At 35.0% G+C, this 18735-nt stretch overlaps 1 protein-coding gene across 1 annotated transcript; it reads right to left on the bottom strand.

Moving 5' to 3' along the window:
* Positions 1–15058: 15058 nt before the first annotated feature.
* Positions 15059–18173, bottom strand: LOC138938119 (myrosinase 1). The gene is made up of 7 exons (XM_070304876.1): positions 18023–18173; positions 17738–17871; positions 17310–17643; positions 16873–17215; positions 16347–16497; positions 15583–15824; positions 15059–15383 (listed from the first exon to the last, which is right to left on the bottom strand). The coding sequence occupies exons 1-7, from the start codon at positions 18171–18173 to the stop codon at positions 15239–15241; spliced, it is 1500 nt and encodes a 499-aa protein (XP_070160977.1). The 3' UTR covers positions 15059–15238.
* Positions 18174–18735: the final 562 nt, after the last annotated feature.

Here is an 18735-nt window from a genome sequence, read left to right as displayed (position 1 = left end):
GCTGACCGCCAAGATACCATTGCCGGATGGAAAGGTCCTATTTATCTTTCAACCGTCTTTCATTTATGTCGTTCCCTGCGAGCTTTTGCGCCATTTTTTTCGCATCCTCAGCTTCAACATTATCGCACTCACTGAATAAATGTTAAAACACACATCTCTGAGTTATTTTGAAGATAAAAAAATACGTACAATCATATTTATAAAATTAATTTCTTAAAATTAATATTACTTTTGTTTAAAAAGAACAGAGATTTATTGTAAGAGATTGTTTAAGAACTTCTGTTCCATAGAATATTTATCTTGATGTTTGGAAAAAAGAAAGTTTTGTATTCGTCATAAAGCTTATTCTAATGAAAAGTTTCGCGGAGATCTATAATATATTTTTATTCTCACACAAACCTGTAATCTCAGAGAGTAATTAAAAGCTTATAAGTTTGTGAAACAGTCGCGATAATAAAAAGTAGTACAGGCGGGGATATTCGCTCGCTATTACATCCTTCTAGATTCTTCGACCATAAAAAACTAATTTATTCTCAAGGAAAGAGTGGTGAAGCAGGGCGGATGAGGAAAGGGCACCGGTATGGCCAGTCTCGCGTCTTCAATGGCCCTTTCATAGGCTGCGGCGTTTCGTACTGCAGCCGAGTACGTAGGTATATCATTTTAAAGACGTGCCGCGAAATAAGTTTCTAAGTAGTCTGCCGAGAGTTTCGTCAGAACTGCGTTCCCCCGTCTAAGTAGTTACCAAGTAGTTTGTGCTGCCGGAGTCAAGCCCTCCCTGATATATTATGCAGGTGCGGGGATACTCTACTTTTCTTCGCGGTTTCTCTCTTTCTCTCTCTTTCTTTCTCTCTTACTCCGCCTCGATTTCACCCCGCGTTTCTCCTTCCCCTTATTTCTCCTCTCACTTTCGTGCTACCCATTCTACCTGCTCGGCGTTCTTGTTTCCATACCTTCCTGCCTCGCCCTACGCGCTTGTTTCTTCTTTCTTGCTGTAGTAACTATAAACTTTATCAGCGAACTTTGACCGCGAACGCCTGTAACGAGGTGTTAGTACCGAGATACCGAGTAGAGAAACCCAGGAGGTCCAAGTTCAAATAAGATGAGCTGAATTCTTGTTTTAGTAATTAGTACGTTACTTGTTTGTAAACGGTGTTGAGAGCGGTTTGGATTCCACACCGCGTGACATTCTACGATATATTATAATTGCATGCCGTCACTATTGCGTATCTTTCGCTAATAAGCGATTTAATGAGGCACCATTCTTTAATCGAGAAATGAATATGGATAAACGCGTACATTAATTCGTCATTTGTCAACTCATTATTTTGTGAATGTTTCTCCATCACCAGTTAACAATTTCCTAGTTACGTGCGAGAATTCGTTCGCGTCGTCTTTTTTTTTTTAATCTCTATCAACGATTTCGTATTCATTGTTCGTGTCTACCAATTGATTCCTCTTTTCAGTAGTCCAAGTCAACCTCATTGTCGACAATCGTAATGATTCGAGTCTAATTTTGATGCACCCGCGTAATCCGCAGAGTCAGGGATATCGTATACGGAATAAATTTTCAACGAAGGATCTTGGGCTCGGGGTGATTACCGCCGGATACAGAATGTAAATGTTACCCGTGCCGGATGAGAGCTGAGGATCCCTCAGGTTACTTTATATCCACTTAAGTATGCGTAGTCAGAGGGTGGCCAAGCTAAATTAGATTGCGGGTAGATCTCTTTTATAATGTATCAGGAGTCTCTTTTTCTCGAATCGATAACGAAGGAACTATCTGTTAATAAAGATGTTTATATTTATATATGAATACATTATATTACATAAAGGTATTTTATACGCAAAAAATAATATAATATATTATAACTAATGAAATAAAATATTCTAAGATGCTATAATAAAATAAAAAAATATTTCAGGATTAAATAAAATGCAAAGCTGAATGCAAGCTATGGTGAGTTTTTAAAGAAACATTTCACAAACTTTTATTTTGTTGCGGCGAAAGAAAATACCATAACACGTTTCTGCTCCGTTAACGAACGGTAGCCGACGAAGAGAATGCGACTTGTAATTTAACCCAAAGTCTAAATAATGCAAAGTTTTAATGATCTCACGATTCTCACCAATGAACCTCTTTCTTTACTTGTGTGCGAACCTCCATTATCCTAGACGTTTCTTGATAATTCGCATAGACGCAAATTCTCTCTCTCTCTCTCTCTCTCTCTCTCTCTCTCTCTCTCTAGTTCCCTAAGAATATCCCGTACTAGACTGATCAGTCTAATTTTCGTGAAGCCAATGATTATAATCTTAATAATAATTAGACTAGAATTAATTTAATTGCCTAATTGATAAATGCATAATAAATTGCAATAAACGCGATTTTCACTAATTAAACTGGCTGATGGAAGAATAACCGTTGAAAATATTTCGCTTGTAATCAAATTTCAATAAATCATCACATTTTATAACAATGCATATACTTTTTCGATTTTTTGTGTTCGTATTGTCAAAATTACAATTCATTAAATACAACAATTATTATTATATTATATTAAATATAATGCCTTTCGCACGTGTGTTACAGTTTGTTAACGATACCATTGTTTTACAATCCCATTCGGCGCGAGTAACGATGAATTTTACAATCACATTTATTTATCATATATTGTATTAAGAACGTTTATTTATTATATACTAATGATTTATTCTCTCCTTATATTATAATAGAATTTTTGCTCTAAAAAAATTTATATTTGAGAAAACTTATATTTTTTATGATTATTCCAAATTATTTTGTCTAATATAAAAGAGATATCTCCTTTTCTTTTATGCATTTTGATATAAAATCACAGATTTCTATATTATGCCTAGACTGTTAATAGTGATGTGACAGGCAGCCATATACAATTGGGCAGAGTATGAGCAGACTATCAATCAATGCTTATTTTTGAAAGGAAAGTTGCAATATTTAATATAACTTTTATACTAAATATATACAAAATTTTTATATTAATGTAGCTTTTATATTAATATTTTCCCTTCAAAAATAAGTATGATTGATAGCCTTGGTTTGATTGACAGCCCGGTTATATTCTGCCCAATTGTAAATGGCTGTCCTGGTTCCACCCGTCACATCTCTATTAATAATCTAGTATACATACATGTATAACAATTTAGTATATATATATATATATATACAGAAATCTGTATAAAATTATTATGAAGAAATATAATGATGCTATAATGATAGGCATGTTTATTTAAATATGCTGTCCAGCTCATTACGGTATAAACATGCACAGCAATTCATAGGAAATATTTAAGCCGATCGAGTTAAAGAAATACAGAAAAGTGAAACGATTGGCTATTTGAAGCACTTGTTACAAGTGCTCGTTTAAAGACTACTTACACTTCATCACGCAACCGACGGTTTGAGATAATCGCTATGTAAAAATTTTCCTCGAGGGAGTATCGCGCAGCTTTTAAGCACTCGCTATGCCGTGAAAGTGTTCATGGGTTTAAGAGAGAAAATTCATTGCCATTAAGCGTGTTATAAACAGCACCTCAGGTAAGAAGACGGATGCGATAAAATGAAATCTCTGTATCGTGTTCCAACGTGTTATAAAAGAGAGAATTTTTTCTGGCAATATTTATTAAACAATTATATTTGCATATTTTAAATAGATTTTTCTTGGTTCTCAAATAATATTGTAATAGGTTTGAAAATAAGGTAATGATTTTTCAGACAAATATCCAATCGCGAAATTAATAGCTATTAACACGAATTCACACTTGCACTTTTTTCTTCATCACTATCAAACTAATTTCTCACCCGTAGCTATGCGTTTCTTAATCCGTTTCATCGTATTTTCTGCTCAACGTTTACGCGCTTCTCCCACGATATCCTTGGCAACGTTTGCAAACGTCAACTCCGTTCATCTCAGATTGGCTGTCTCGTCGCGTCGTAAAATCGCATCCATGCCACGCGGGAGTTGCTTATTTAAATGGCCAAAGAGATCGCAATCGATAATGCTTCTCGATAAAAAAAAAACGCACGTGCACATTACTTGCGAGTATGAGATTTTTATCGGCCACACGCTCGTTTCCGCATTTTCCTCGTACCAATACTTCGATACTTTTCTTCTAATATGCTTGCTCGAGCGTCACATACAGCAACGTGAGTGGGAAAACGTGTGTGCCCGTACATGAACGCCTTTTTCACTTCATGGCGAAAAAAGCATCGAAAAGTATACTGTTGAACACAAGGCTAACGGCAAAGTCGAATTACCGTGCTATAGCATCGAACGGTTTTCCAATCTAAAAACGTGCTCGGCTGAGACCTCTCGTACACTTTTATTCGACAAATAAATTCAAAAAGGCAGACAATTGAGTAGCTACTGATTAATATAAATATATATCGAAAAGCCATACCAAACTGTTTCGTAAAGAGATTCGAACGTTATGAGAATTTTAATATAAATGCAAAAATTGACAGCGCTGAAAACATTTGAGATTTGTCTCCCAACTTTCTATTTTCTAATTTCCACTTCCTTTAATATGACTGCACTGCCAAAATGTTATCCGTCTGTAATTCTCGGTCGTATATCTAGCTTTCAATTTCCAGTATCGTTTTCCTTCGGTAGCAGCTAGACCCGCTGAACCGCCCGCTATTCTCACGGATCACGCGCATCCACCCGGAAACTCGTAGTTCCCATATATCGGCAACGACTTATCTTATGCGCGATCCGAAAACGGTGTCGATTTTACATATTCCTGCTTACGACTTCAGTTTCGGGAATATTCGGAAATATTTTCAAGCCAAGCTGTCGCGGCGCCGACACAGCATGGCAACGTGACGCTACCAATGTGCCGGTACTCCCAGACCGGTGGCTTTTTATCATATTTTATTGCGATAAATAAACGAACTTTTATTTTCGGCGGTGATTAAGTAACAGTTTTAACGATGAAACGGGCAAATTGATATCAGTGATTCAACGGAAGTCGAGAGAGACATTTGCGCAAGGCGTGCTCGGGTTGTACGATACAGTTTTTCTATCGCAACTTCTTCTTCTTCTTCTTCCTCTGTTGTTTTTCTTTTGCCTCTTTCGTTACATCTGCTCTTCGACTCCTCCGACCGACAGAAATCCGCTCTTGGAACTCTATTAGTATGCTAAGACATGCTCGCCGTGCCACGGCATCTCCATTAATCCTTCGACTTCGACTTTGGCTCAAATTACCGGTCAGAATCTCTATGCCAGACCGGACTTTCGACGCTCTGTTATTACATGAACGGCACCGCCGCTCGTATCCGGACCTTCTCCGTCACGTCTTACTAGGAACGTCGGATGCTATAAAGTCTATAAACGATGAGACGGGCATGACACGCTGTTTGGCTATGAAATCGATGCATTTCATAGATCGCTGCTCCAGTCGTTGCTGCATTACGTCGTTTATTGGCAGTGATTGATCCGATACACGATATTGCTGTTACGTCGTTTATAGGATTAAAAATGATTGCGCATACGTCAATATCGATACTATTTTGCGCGGGATAACTCGCAGTCTATATATATATATATATATATATATATATATATATAAATGGCACATAGTTAATAAAACGAAAATTAAAATTCATTTTTGCATAACTTTTTTATTATATGTATATGTATTACAATACAACAATATTTTTCACAATTACAATAATTTGGTAATCTCTGACACTGATACATGGGAATGTGCCATTTTATGAATAAATATTTTATGACAATTGTATTTATATTAAGCGCGCACGTGCGGCAAAGTTTACCGTTGTCGAAATAACGTTGCGGATAAATTTGCTAAAATTATTTGTGCAAACTCCAATCTATTTAAAATATCATCAAAAACGTGAATTGTTTCAACCAGTTTTTCCACGAATCTGCGTTTAACCGCGAATAAAGTTTACGATAAAGCAATGATTTACGTATAAATTAGGTAAGTGTTTGTTTTTCGAAATTGCTTGAACCTTTTCTCTAATCTCATTCTGTCGAGTTCGTGAGAAATCCACGGTTTACAGACAAGTATTAGCTCAAGTTTTCTTGCAATGGCAGTTGGAAGCGGTATTATCCTTGACAACTTCACCGCTTCGAGAGGAGATCGCGAGAAATGAGAAGCGGTGGGAGGGTTGCAAGTGGAGCTTGCAATAGCGGCGATTGCGGAAGCTTACCTTTTCTGAAACCGTATGAAACGACCTTCGGGTTTGTGATATCACGGATTTTCAATGAGACGTCCGGTTTTACTCGGCTAAGCAATGTTTCCTACGATATAAACGGAAAATGTTTTTTTTTTGTTGCTAATTTTTCTAATAATTTATTTGTACTTGTAATAATTTCAATAATTGTTTTGTAATTAAAATGTGAAAAATCAAGATTTTTAAATACATCTTTTTCCATTCAATATTGCGGAATGATTATCGTGATAAGTTTAATTGCTTTAACTTAATTGTAATAATTTATTGCATATTAAACGCATTTGCGAATTGGAGATCTTCTCGAATAATCTAGATAATTTTCTTTGCATCGTGCATTTTATTGCAACGAATTCTCGTCGCGTTTATTCTCACATTATAAGATTTTTGTAAATCAATTTTGTATTACTAGAAAAAATATTGTAATTAATGTCGAGGAAAGAGTTCCAATTTGTTCATTGCCAGCAACGTAAAAAGATAAGCGTAAAACATGAAACCATAAGCGATACATGCGTGAGTCATCAGATAATATCCGAATTTTCGAGGCACGTAATATACCGTAGCAAAATTCATGATATGCATATTTATGCAAATCTCAATTCGTTCGGGGTGAACAAAATAAAAGTTTTGCAGCGTCACAGAGAACCTTTTGTTCGGAGGAAATTCCGACACGCGCGATCACGTACCGTAACCCTGTCCCACGAACAAGAATCAACGATCTCCTGTCTATCTCGCGCACGCCAGAGGTGCCATTATGCAAACTCGACAAATAGTTTCGCTGTCTCAGATACACGGATCAAGGATATCGATGCAGTCAGGCGTGTCTGGAATACGTTATCCGTCTCTCCTTCGGATACGCGCGAGTATTTACGAGAGGTCCTCCTAGTAGCCGACACATCACTGATAACACTCTAGCTGTATACGGCAGACTGCATAACTTTGCGTGGCACGCCTCGCGCGAGAGGCGCAATGAAATAAGAGTCCCCGGTACCCTTTCGACTTTATTCGAGCACAGTTTTCTAGTTGGAGTATCCGTAGTGCATCAAGAAGTTCCCAATCGCGAAGTGAGTGGATATTTCTCTTTCGCGCCACCCCCCCCCCCCCTATGCTCTCCACATCCTCCATATTACGGAGATTCGAGCGACGGACTTTTAGTCCCTGGACACGCAACGGGGAAAGCGATGGAGAAGAAGAGCTTTTTTATTGCACCGCCGCGACTTTCGTCCGGCGACCGACGCTTCTGAATTTCAATGCGTCGATGCTGAATTTATCGAGTTCTCTCTGTACACTCGAGTGGATTTCCGTTTGTCCGTAACTTGTATATCGATGGTTGATTCTTTGCTTTCTTCGACGAAAGCCCAACGGGATCTCGCGGCGCGCATGGCTTGTGGTTTGTCTATTTTTGTCATAAGTAAATTTTTTATCGCCTTCTTGAGGATACTGCGTATATAATATATGTATGAAGGAGCAAACTTTGCATCTACATCTCTCACAATTTTGCACGGCGCTATCGAATTATGGCGATTTATCGAAAAAACGGTTACTTTCGGAGATTCTATCAAGCGAAGGAGAAGAAAATCTCACAATACTTTCGCCCTGCGTTTACATCCCCAGCTACGCTGAATTAAATCGTATTACTCCGTGTAACTAGAGAGCGAGATGATATAACTTCCATACCGAACATTTTCGTCCTTCTTGATATCCGATGGAATTTTCCACCTAACGAGATGTCAGAACGATCTCCCCTGATTCAATTCCGCGAAGAACTCTTCTCATTCTTTGGCGAAATTCAATTTCGACTTAGATCTCAGATCCTGTCATGAAGCGACCTGCTCCGCATCGACGAAAGGGGAAGACGGCTAATTAAAACGCTCTCGAAATCTGCATTTTTCAGTGAATCGGATGTCCGATTGTCCAGTTTCTTTTTTCTTCATTAGACTTCATTTAAATATTTCAGCCGATCGCTCTCAATCATAATTCGTTCAACGTCTATCAATAAATAACCGTGAATCTAGTTTATCAGCAATCAATAATTTGAGACCGATATAAATATAGTAGTAGAAGATAACAAATTATGCAAATCTCTCAACGATGAATTTCAGTTGATAAACAAAGTTTGTTCTGATGATATGTGCGAAGCGTGAAGAATTTTTATAACCAAATTACAGACTTTCTTATAGCTTGATCAGAACAGAAAAGAAAGACTATATTCGCGGAGGCTGACAGGTCGAAGGTGGATAGATTCTGCTGAGATTCCATGTGATACGATCTATCTTCATCTCTTGAGCGAACAACGGCTAAGGCTTGGCGCTTCCCTAGTTCCGGAGCACACTCCTTCATCGTGTTCTCCGATGCTCTGATCCTCGCACCTCTCCACGCTGACTCTATTTCTAACTTAGTGAATTCAGTTATGCGTACAAGCTACGTGTACCTTTTTCATGCGAGTTTTTGTGTTTATTTATTGCCTTTTCGAACTAAACCATTTCTCGCTACACATTCTTCTCTTGTCCTTTTCAAGATAAAATTTCAATTTAGCTAATATAAACGATAAAAAGATAAAATTAAGGATAACATTTTTTATTAACGAGTTAAAGTTTTTTATTATAAATATATAATAAAAAATAGGTAAAAAGAAATAATTTATGCGAAGAAAGATAGAGCTAATAAATAATTATAATATATAAGAACACAAAAACTGCATATTATTATGTTCTCATCATAAAAACTGTTTTCTTCTTTATATACACGCAATAATTTTAGTAACCTGTTCATATCTCTAATAGCAATTTCGTATAGTAATATGGGAATAAATATTTCGTGATATAACGCCATTTTTTATCGGAAAAAATAGAAGTTCTTCATCGAAAGACAGGAAGCTTTGTGCCAAGGTAGAAAAACACATTTTCCTAAGCCAAGTCGGGTGCAGCATGGCCTGTCGGTTCTATCGTACTTTTCTCGGACGTAAACGAGATCCTTTTCCAAGAGAAACCCATTAATCGTGCGCGTCTACACCGAAGTGATACATTCCACCAAAAGGATTGGTTCGGATGGTTCTCGAGGAGTTTTCAGTCGATCTCATTTGCCGGTGCAGTCGGGCGCATCCTGAGATCCTAAACACTTTTCCTAGCTGATCCACATCTTCGCGACCTAGCTTCTCGGAAGTTATCGGTGTTTCACCTCGTTTCTAACACTCTCTCTCTCCTCTCTCTCGTAGAGAGTCCTTATCCTCGCTTTCGTAATCCTTCATCTTTCAAAAAAATTATCCATTCCTTTTTTCATTTATTTGCTGTTGATCATTTAAAAATAACCGCGATTTTTTTGTAAATTGTTTTTATTGTTAAAAAAATTTTCCCATAAAAATTCAAGTTAATGGTAAAATTAAATGCGGACAAAGCTTTAAGTATTCCGTAAGCTAATCATGATCGATAGCGTTGCGGATAAAGCTTGATTCAAATTTATTCCCTGCTTAAAACGATCACTCATCCGGCTCACTCGTTATTAACAGATCTCTTCTGATCCTAAAATTCAATCACTCTTTTAAACAATTTACTCGAATTGATTTAATTGATTAAATAATTTATTGTAACAAATTTGTGCAAGAGAAAAATTAAATATATTGTTTAAACTTCAAATATAAATTATTCTTTATAATTTTATTATTTGATTTAAATTATTATTAATTTTTAATCGTTCACTCTTTAAAAACATTGCGTGCAATATTGGGAGTTGCAAAACTCGGTCGATATTATATTGTATATCTATCGAATGAAAAACGCCGTATGCTCGAGTCCAAAAGTAATTAAGCGTTAAGAAATCCGCTTTACCGCTCACAAGGTGAAAAACTTCTGAGCTCTTCTTCGTAAAACTTGCGCTACGGAAAATGGCGCTGAGAACTTTGTCGGTTCGTTTCGCTCAGCGAAATGAGATGCGCGCGGAAACGCGAGAAATTTCGGAAAGAGTCGGCGCTCTCCCGCATACGTGCGTGCGATCGATTACGGATAAGATCTAATTTAAATTAAACTCGATCCTCCTTCGAACGTTAAAACCTCGTTTTTTTTCGCCGATCATCTTAACTCGCAATCGAGTTCCTTTTCCCTGCAGTTTGGCAGGACGATGTGTCTGCAAGAATGACCTTATCAGATCTTGCCTGTTTAATACTCTATTACCGGAACAAAAGCAGCGAGAAACGCTCGACAAGCTTTAACGAAGTCGACGCTTTTAACGTGCCTCTTTAATGTTAATTTAGAGTTGGGCGCGCGCGGCAGCAGGCTAGTGCTCGGTTAACTGACAATGGAGACACCGAATGTTCCAACATGGTGCTCGTAACCGCCTCCGAAACATAATTGCAAGAAAATATCATGACGAAGTTTCTTATTTCCTCTTTTTTTTGCGCTTCTGCTGCCTCGCCCGCCGCTACAATTAAACGTAACTGCGAAAAATCTCCACTCGCCTTCTTCTTTACACCTACTTTTTATTTTCCGAGCGGCTGCTTCGCAATTTTATTACAACTGTAGCCAAGTTCTCTCAAGATGCTCTTTTTTAAATACAATATTATGAATCATCCGTGATGTTCAAATAAAATATAGACCTACTTACTCCTCACTGTTATATTTATAAATTCTATTGCTCTTAATAAAAAAGTAAGATAGATAATATATTTTTATAAAAAACACATATACCTAATATAAAAACTAATTAATTATTTAATTTACCGTTATCATGTTTTTTTTTAAATTATTACGAGAATAATTTGCGTGATTTTAATGAAACAAACATTATTTGCAGTAATTATAAATTTGGATTATTAGGATTTATTAAAATCGAGACAAGAGTTTTTAATTTGTCAAGTAAAATTATAATTTTTGATCATCAAAAATTTGGCAAAGCGTAAAGCAAAAATACTCAATTAATTTACACCAATAGTTTTTCGATCAAAATTAATTAATTTTGTTATTTGAATAAACGTCAGATTTCATTTGCAACGATTACCTATTTATCAATATTAATTTAAAATGATATAGAATATTTAACATTAATTTATATTATAAAATAATATATAAAATGTTCAATATTTCCAAGCTGCATTAAATTAACTGTAACACATAGTACGCGGCATATACTTCACGGTGTATAACGTGTTTTCGTTATTACAAACGCTCAGCATATGTTGCCATTCGCACGGCGACACTCGAGTAGTAAAATAGTGATGAGACGCTCCGTCAAATTTCTTCGAATTCCGAAACGTCATCGCGACAAGTAGAAATAATTTGTTATAATTATTACAATTAACGATTGTCTTAACGTTTAAAATAACTATTACAATCTCTCCAATGCTAAAATAGATAATATCCAAAATTGTCATCTATCATTATATTCGTGAAACGCAATAATGTCATAGATAGCAAATATGTATATATATGAGAAATTTTATCACGTTCCGTCATTCTCTTCTTGTCGTGCCATTATCGAAAAGGCCTTTTTTTTCTCGCAAGGACGACATCTCAAAAGGTTATCAAAAAGCGATAGGAAAGGACATTTTCTTCTCGTTGAGCGCCCTTTTGCGCTTCCTCACTCTCTTTCCTACTCGAAACTCCCGTGCCAAGAGGCGTAATCGTTTCTGTACCCGATAACGCGTTTTATCCATCGCCTCCTTCGCGTTTCTCTTCGTCGTGATTCACCAAAGACGGTAGCCTTTGAGAATCACGATTTCGCGGGACGATAAAGGCGTACAATTATTTGTTGGGACGACACGGCAAAGTCGACGCGACCGAGGACAAAGAAAATCAGCGTGAAAAAAGGAACGATGCGCGTCGCGCCCGGCAAGATGCAATCTGCCGTAGTATTGTTTGATGCGATTTGCCGGCGGTTATTGTTTCGTACGTTGCAGCTACGAAGTTACACAATTACGTCGACGTCGTTGTACGGATCCGTCTCTCGCGCGACGCCTCTCACCGGTCACCGGTCACCGGGTCTTTCTTTTCCTCGGCGCTTCCAGCATTCCCTAGGGCACAAAAGCGCCGTTGAGCTTCCGTCGTAGCATACCGATTTTCCTGGATTGTCCGGCACTCGCAGATTTCTAAACGGCAGAGAGAAAGAGAATGAATCGGGGTTTCTTATTCTCGATCACTTTTCTCAACGTTTCCACGATATTTTTACGTTTCTCGTCAAAACGCTAACAATCTCACGAGATGCGGGGAAAGTAAGAATAGACAGTAAGTAAATGGCATACAGAAAGTATTTCTTCAGAATTAAATGAGTTAAGACACTAAGATCGCTTGTTATCGCGATAATATATCGGTGATTCGCGAGATGACCACCATTCTTGTCGCTTTTTTAACTTTAACTTAAAAGGAAAGCTCGTATTTTTGTAAAGTATTTTCCCTGTTTCTTTTATACGACGATTATTGAATATTTCTTTAACAATTGCGTACACATCAGAGTTTCGCGATGTAAATTTTTTACCTTGCATTAGGTACTCATCCAGGGTAAAAGGTTTTACTTTTAATCTTGATTATTTATTTAAAAGTCATGCCGCAGACATCTTTCCACTTTCAAGATAAAAAATTCATTTTATGAACAGAAAAATTTTGCACTATTTTTTAAGCAAGTTTCACATATCTTCAAAACTTTTCATCGCTATCGTCTACTCCTTTATTAAGCATTATTCGAAGAATCATGTATCATCTGATTATTTATAAGAAGGACAATAAAATTAATCGCGAAACACCGGTGTCTCCGCCTAATTCCACCACAAATTTGTTCCGCTCTCCTCATGGCGTACAGCTAATCTCACCCATGAGATTCCGGGGCACGGATTCTCGGTCTACGTGCATATATTGTGCACATACAATATTTACATTAGAATGTAAACGATCTTCAAGCAACCCGAGTTGTTGCGGTGCGTATGCATATTCCCGTCTAGACAGCGCTTCGTCTCTTAGTACTTCATCGAAACTGTCGAGTCTGCTCGCGCGGTCCGTTTAATGTGTACGAATACATAATTATCGAGTTACGGATTATATGCACGCGCAGATGGGTTTGCATGTGTTTATACAGTATAATTTCATACGCCACGAGTTATCCAAATTATGCCAATTATGCGTAAATTATTGTGTATATGGGGATAATGCAATATACACATCGCGCGAGTACAATTAACACCCGCGAATCCGATATTGAATGATCAAAGATACCTGGGAATGCATCGACGAATAGTCGATGATAACTGATAATGATATACATCTGTATCGACATCAACATTATCCGTATGTGTTATTGAGCGCGATACTATTGTGCTATGGGTAAACGTAGTTAATGTTTAATTAAAGTTTAGATATTTTTATTTTTGTCATGTCACATATATATCGAGCAATTTGGCGCAATTAATCTTGCAGATTCATTGCTTACGTATCACGTTTTTATTCGTTTCGTTAGTAGGCGTTGAGTTCATTCCATTGAGGCACATTCCGTGGTGCATCGACGAACGTGATACGAGTACACGTATAATATAATAGCGCTCCTAGTGTAATTACAGGAGATTCTGCTTGCCGAAGCGCGATCTGTTATTTCCGTCCCTCCTTCTTCTTTTATTAGACGACGGTATGCATAGAAAGCTGTATAAACGAGATAGGCAGCAGAGCATTCGCAGTATCGCCCTCGCCGACCTGACCTGCACCCTTTTGTTTAACGCCTTATCTCATCTACTGGCAATTCGATCTATCCAGTGTGGAAGAGTAAACCCGATAAATTAAACAAAGATAGACTCTATTATTCTTTCTTAAATTATGTAACACGACCCTAATATATATACTATCCCCCCCCCTCTCTCTCTCTCTCTCTCTCTCTTTCTCTCTTTCTCACTAACACACGCGCGCGCGCGCGCACATACACATTCTTCGGTTACCATCTTACATTATAAGAGCGATCTTGCAAAATGTGTTACTTATCTGAATTTGTTAAAAGACTGCAATTTTTCAGTTCTCAATATTCTTTGGAATGTTCTGGATGGATTCTGTATTAAAATTTCAAAATTAATAAGAAATTTTATTAATATTAATGTTTTATTTTTATTATAATAGCAGAATTTCTAAATGAGAAAAATTAATATTTTTCTTTATAGAATTATTGCGAGAATTTTGTCGAGCATTTTAATATTGGTATGGCATTTAACCATAACGCTATTTTCTGTATATAAAAATTGAAGTCTTCTGGAAAACAATTTCACGTAAATATTTATAATACATTTATTTATTCAAACTTCAATTGATATGTAATTATATGTTTGGATTAATTAAAAAATTAATTTCTTAATCGCTTTCTCTGTTTAAAATTTTCTTATTTAACTGCGCGTAGAAATTGTTTAAAGTACGTTTTGCTAAAATTCATTGGATTGAAAGTTTGGGCGAATAAAAATAACAGACCATATGCCATAATGAGTTACTTCGTTTCTTCGCTGAAAGCGCTCTCGTTACTTTGCCAAGGTTTTTGCTTTGAACATGCTTTGAAAAGATATTTCCCGAGAGTAATAGCATGCGATTACTTCTTTTTCAAAACTCAGTATTTCGTTTATTTTTCGAATTGTAATTGCTATACAGTTGCTCCGATATTCTTTACACTACAACCAATCGCAGGACGAAATATTCTACATATATATTATCTGAAGTAATGTTATACTTGCGATACAATTTTTTCCTACTTTGTGTTATGACTATATATATTCAGGATGTGTATGAAGTAGCTTTAGATATCGAGATATTATTTTTCATCCACATGTAGAATAACAAACCTTCACAATTTTAGCTACAAATATATATTTAAAATGTCCCTTTAACAGTGATATATCAAAAAATAAAATTATCTACCTATAATTCTTTTATTTGGAATTATATCTTACAATTAGACAAATATATATCAAAGTATTAATTTAAAAAAAGCGATTTAATAACTATTTTTTATATAATAAATAAAATAATTACTTTTTCTGCATACATACATGCGTATTATTTATTATATATTTATTATAGTTGGTAAGTCCAAAGTAGAATTAAGTTTCCTTGATGCAATGATATCCTTATACCAGTTCATCGACCATTTTGGAGTTCTCTTTCGATTACTATCCGTGAAGTTGACGTGTATTAATCCAAATCGTTGTCTATCAAAATAAAAATTTGTGTACGATTATATTTTATTTAAAATTGTAATTAGTATAACATAATCAGTATGTAATATTGTAATTAGTTATATTGTAATTAGTTGTATGTAAAATTATAATTAGTAAATTATAATCAGAATGTAATATTTTCCGCGTCATTGATTTTAAATTTAAACTGTAATAAACAATAGTAACTTACGTGTAACCAAACGTCCATTCAAAACTGTCTAACAAACTCCAAACAGAATAAGCCTGCACATTACATCCGTTTTCATGAATGGCTAACAACATAGCTTTTAAATAAGAATGCAAATAAGATATTCTTAAATGATCAAGAATGCAACATCTGTCAGAGAAACCATTCTCCAAAACATAGATAGGTGGATTATCATATTCTGTCGCAATCTTGTTAATTATCTCTCGAAATCCATTAGGGACGACCTAAAAATATATTTTTGTATGCAGATACACACATATACAATTAGTATTTTTATAATTTATATAATGGAGAAAATTGTTTTGCTAAGTAGTGTAATTTTATTAAATGTGAAAAATACAATTAATAAATTCAAATATTAATTAAATTCAAAATGTTCTCGTAATGTGCAATAATACATTCAACAAGTCAATTATTCGTTTTTTTTATAATCAATCATAATTTTTCATCTCTCATATTTGATTCAGTCAAATTATCGGAATATAGATATTTTCTGAAATACATTCGATTTGGATTTCTAATTTATGACACATCGTGAATACAATCTATGAATTATTCACATAGAATGAATTGTTCATAACAATAAGTTAAATCGTCTGTACATTTTAATTGCGCCTGATGTATTGTTAGATTCAAATTAATGAATTCTGAATGAATCCTATACAAATAGAAGTTTCGAGCTCACAAAAATTGATATCTGCTAATTTAATACATGCAATTAGTATACATTTTCTATGCTAACTAACCAGGAGCCAACTTGAAGCGCTTTTTGGCCATGACGGATCTATACTCTCTTTCACGCCGGAAAAATTGTACCATTCTTGCTCTTTCTTTCGTGGCACTGTTTCCACGAGCCTTGAGGTATAATGATTCAATCCAAAAAAGTCCGATGTGCCCCTTAAAAAAACAAACAAAATAATACAAATTAAAGAAAATAATATTACATTATTATTAATTGGTTACAGTTGCTTTACCGCAATATAATTAAATTTTTATTCTTAAATATTTAAATGATATTATAAAATATTATTTCTTAAATTATTAATAATATACTATATATATTCTATAGAAGAAAAGAAATTGGAAAAGATTAAATTTAATACTTCAATATTTCGTTGAATAAAGAAAAATACAAAGAGATCTATATAAGCATATGGATATTCAAAATATTATAATTATATGTGATAATTATGTATATCTATTTTTACGTGTTTACATTAATAAATAATCATTAAAAAATACGCTAAAAGATGCATGCTATAGATTTCTTACTTAATATATTGCACCCATTCTGACGATAATTCCGGCAAAAGGGATCTCGGAAAACCAGCCAGTTTACTGTTTTCAGCTACATGGCTTTTCATAATTTCTGAATAACCGCCAGTCTTTGAAAAAATTGCATGAGCTATCCATCCACAGTCAAACTGAAAATGCACGTCTACTGCTGCAGTATCATTAAGATATTTCGGTAATGCACCTAAACAAGGTAGAATTATACCAATTGTGCCGTTTCTATGTTTTCGAAATTCTTTGTCGTAAATATGATAGATCTTGGCATGTGCTTTCAGCATGTTATGCATGCATAGAAATACGCCAGGATCGCCTAAGTTCTTTCCTAAAAGTATATTTTGTTCTAGAAATATATCTAATTTTGTTAATATTATCATACGTGTTTTACTGAAGTATGAATAAATACATGCAACAGATACCTGGTGCCAGTAATACTGATTTGTATCCTCCATTGCACACGATATTAGGTTCATTGATAGTTGAAAAGTATTTAACTTTTGGGCTAAGCTCTTTTAAAACGACTTTTGCATAGTCGGATATCCAGTCAACCATCATTTCATTGGTCCATCCACCCATCCTTTCCAATATTTCTGGATGATCCCAATGATATAAAGTGACAAACGGTTCGATACCATTCGCTAACAATTCGTCAACAAGATTTTTGTAATAATTGAGGCCTTCTTGATTAATTACGTTAGCATAACCAGTTGGTAAAATACGTGACCAACTAATAGAAAACCTATAAAAATCCACCTAAAATATTTTAATATTTTATATTTTATATCATAATTAATGTATTTATAGTAAAATATAAGTTTGTTTGTATATGTATTTACGCAAGACATACTTTTAAATCATTTAGTAACTGCACATCTTCTTTATATTTATGAAAGGAATCAGCAGCTACATCACCATTGCTACCATCACTTATAATACTTGGATTTTTATGTATCCACCAATCCCATATATTTTCACTTTTACCTTTTTAAATTTATGATAAATTAATTATGAATATGAGAAAAACGTATCACATGTTATATCCATATATTTAAGATTTTAATTAGCATTTTAATGTTTAAATAATTAAATAATATTAAACATATTATGAAAAGTATCATCTACTTCTACTTACCACTTTCGTTCCAAGCTCCTTCTATTTGATAAGAGGACGAAGACGTGCCTAATAAAAAATTCTTAGGAAAAGATAATGTATCAGTAGCAAAGACATATGTGATAATAAAAATGAAACTGACAGCAACTCTGAGAAACAAATAATTCGCCATCATGAAGACGACTGGATGGCAGCAGTCATAGCAATTGAATATATCATCAGCTATTGACCTTCATATATTCTTATCTCTATTATTTTCTAAAAATAGCAACTATTTGTTGCCGCTCGCAATCTCTCTTCTTCTCGCTTAACATTACATTTATATATATATATATATATATATATGTGTGTGTGTGTGTGTGTGTGTGTGTGTGTAGCTACGTAAAGATTATATATATTATGATTATCAATTAAAGTTTATTTATATGGATTATCACTTAGAGGTTACTAACACACTTAATAATACGTACTTTCTTTGCAGCTAATAATATACAATATATCAATTGTCTTAAAGTATAATATTGAGATTTTAATAAATATAAAAATATGTCGAAGTATAATCCTGAGATTTTAATAAATATAATTATCGAAATATGAATACGATAATGCTAAAATTTACACGCTGATATGCACGTGTACGCACATAGAATGTGCGAAGCGTTCACGCATGACTGGAACATCTCAATAGATCGCGAACAGGAAAATTCTAATACAGACTAATTACACGTAATAAC

The sequence above is a fragment of the Polyergus mexicanus genome, unplaced genomic scaffold (assembly GCF_030449975.1).
Source record: "Polyergus mexicanus isolate NDT 795.1 unplaced genomic scaffold, iyPolMexi1.0 SCAF_12, whole genome shotgun sequence".
NCBI lineage: Eukaryota > Metazoa > Arthropoda > Insecta > Hymenoptera > Formicidae > Polyergus > Polyergus mexicanus.
Note: the sequence above shows the minus strand (reverse complement) of the source record. Positions and strands in the feature narration are given on the sequence as shown.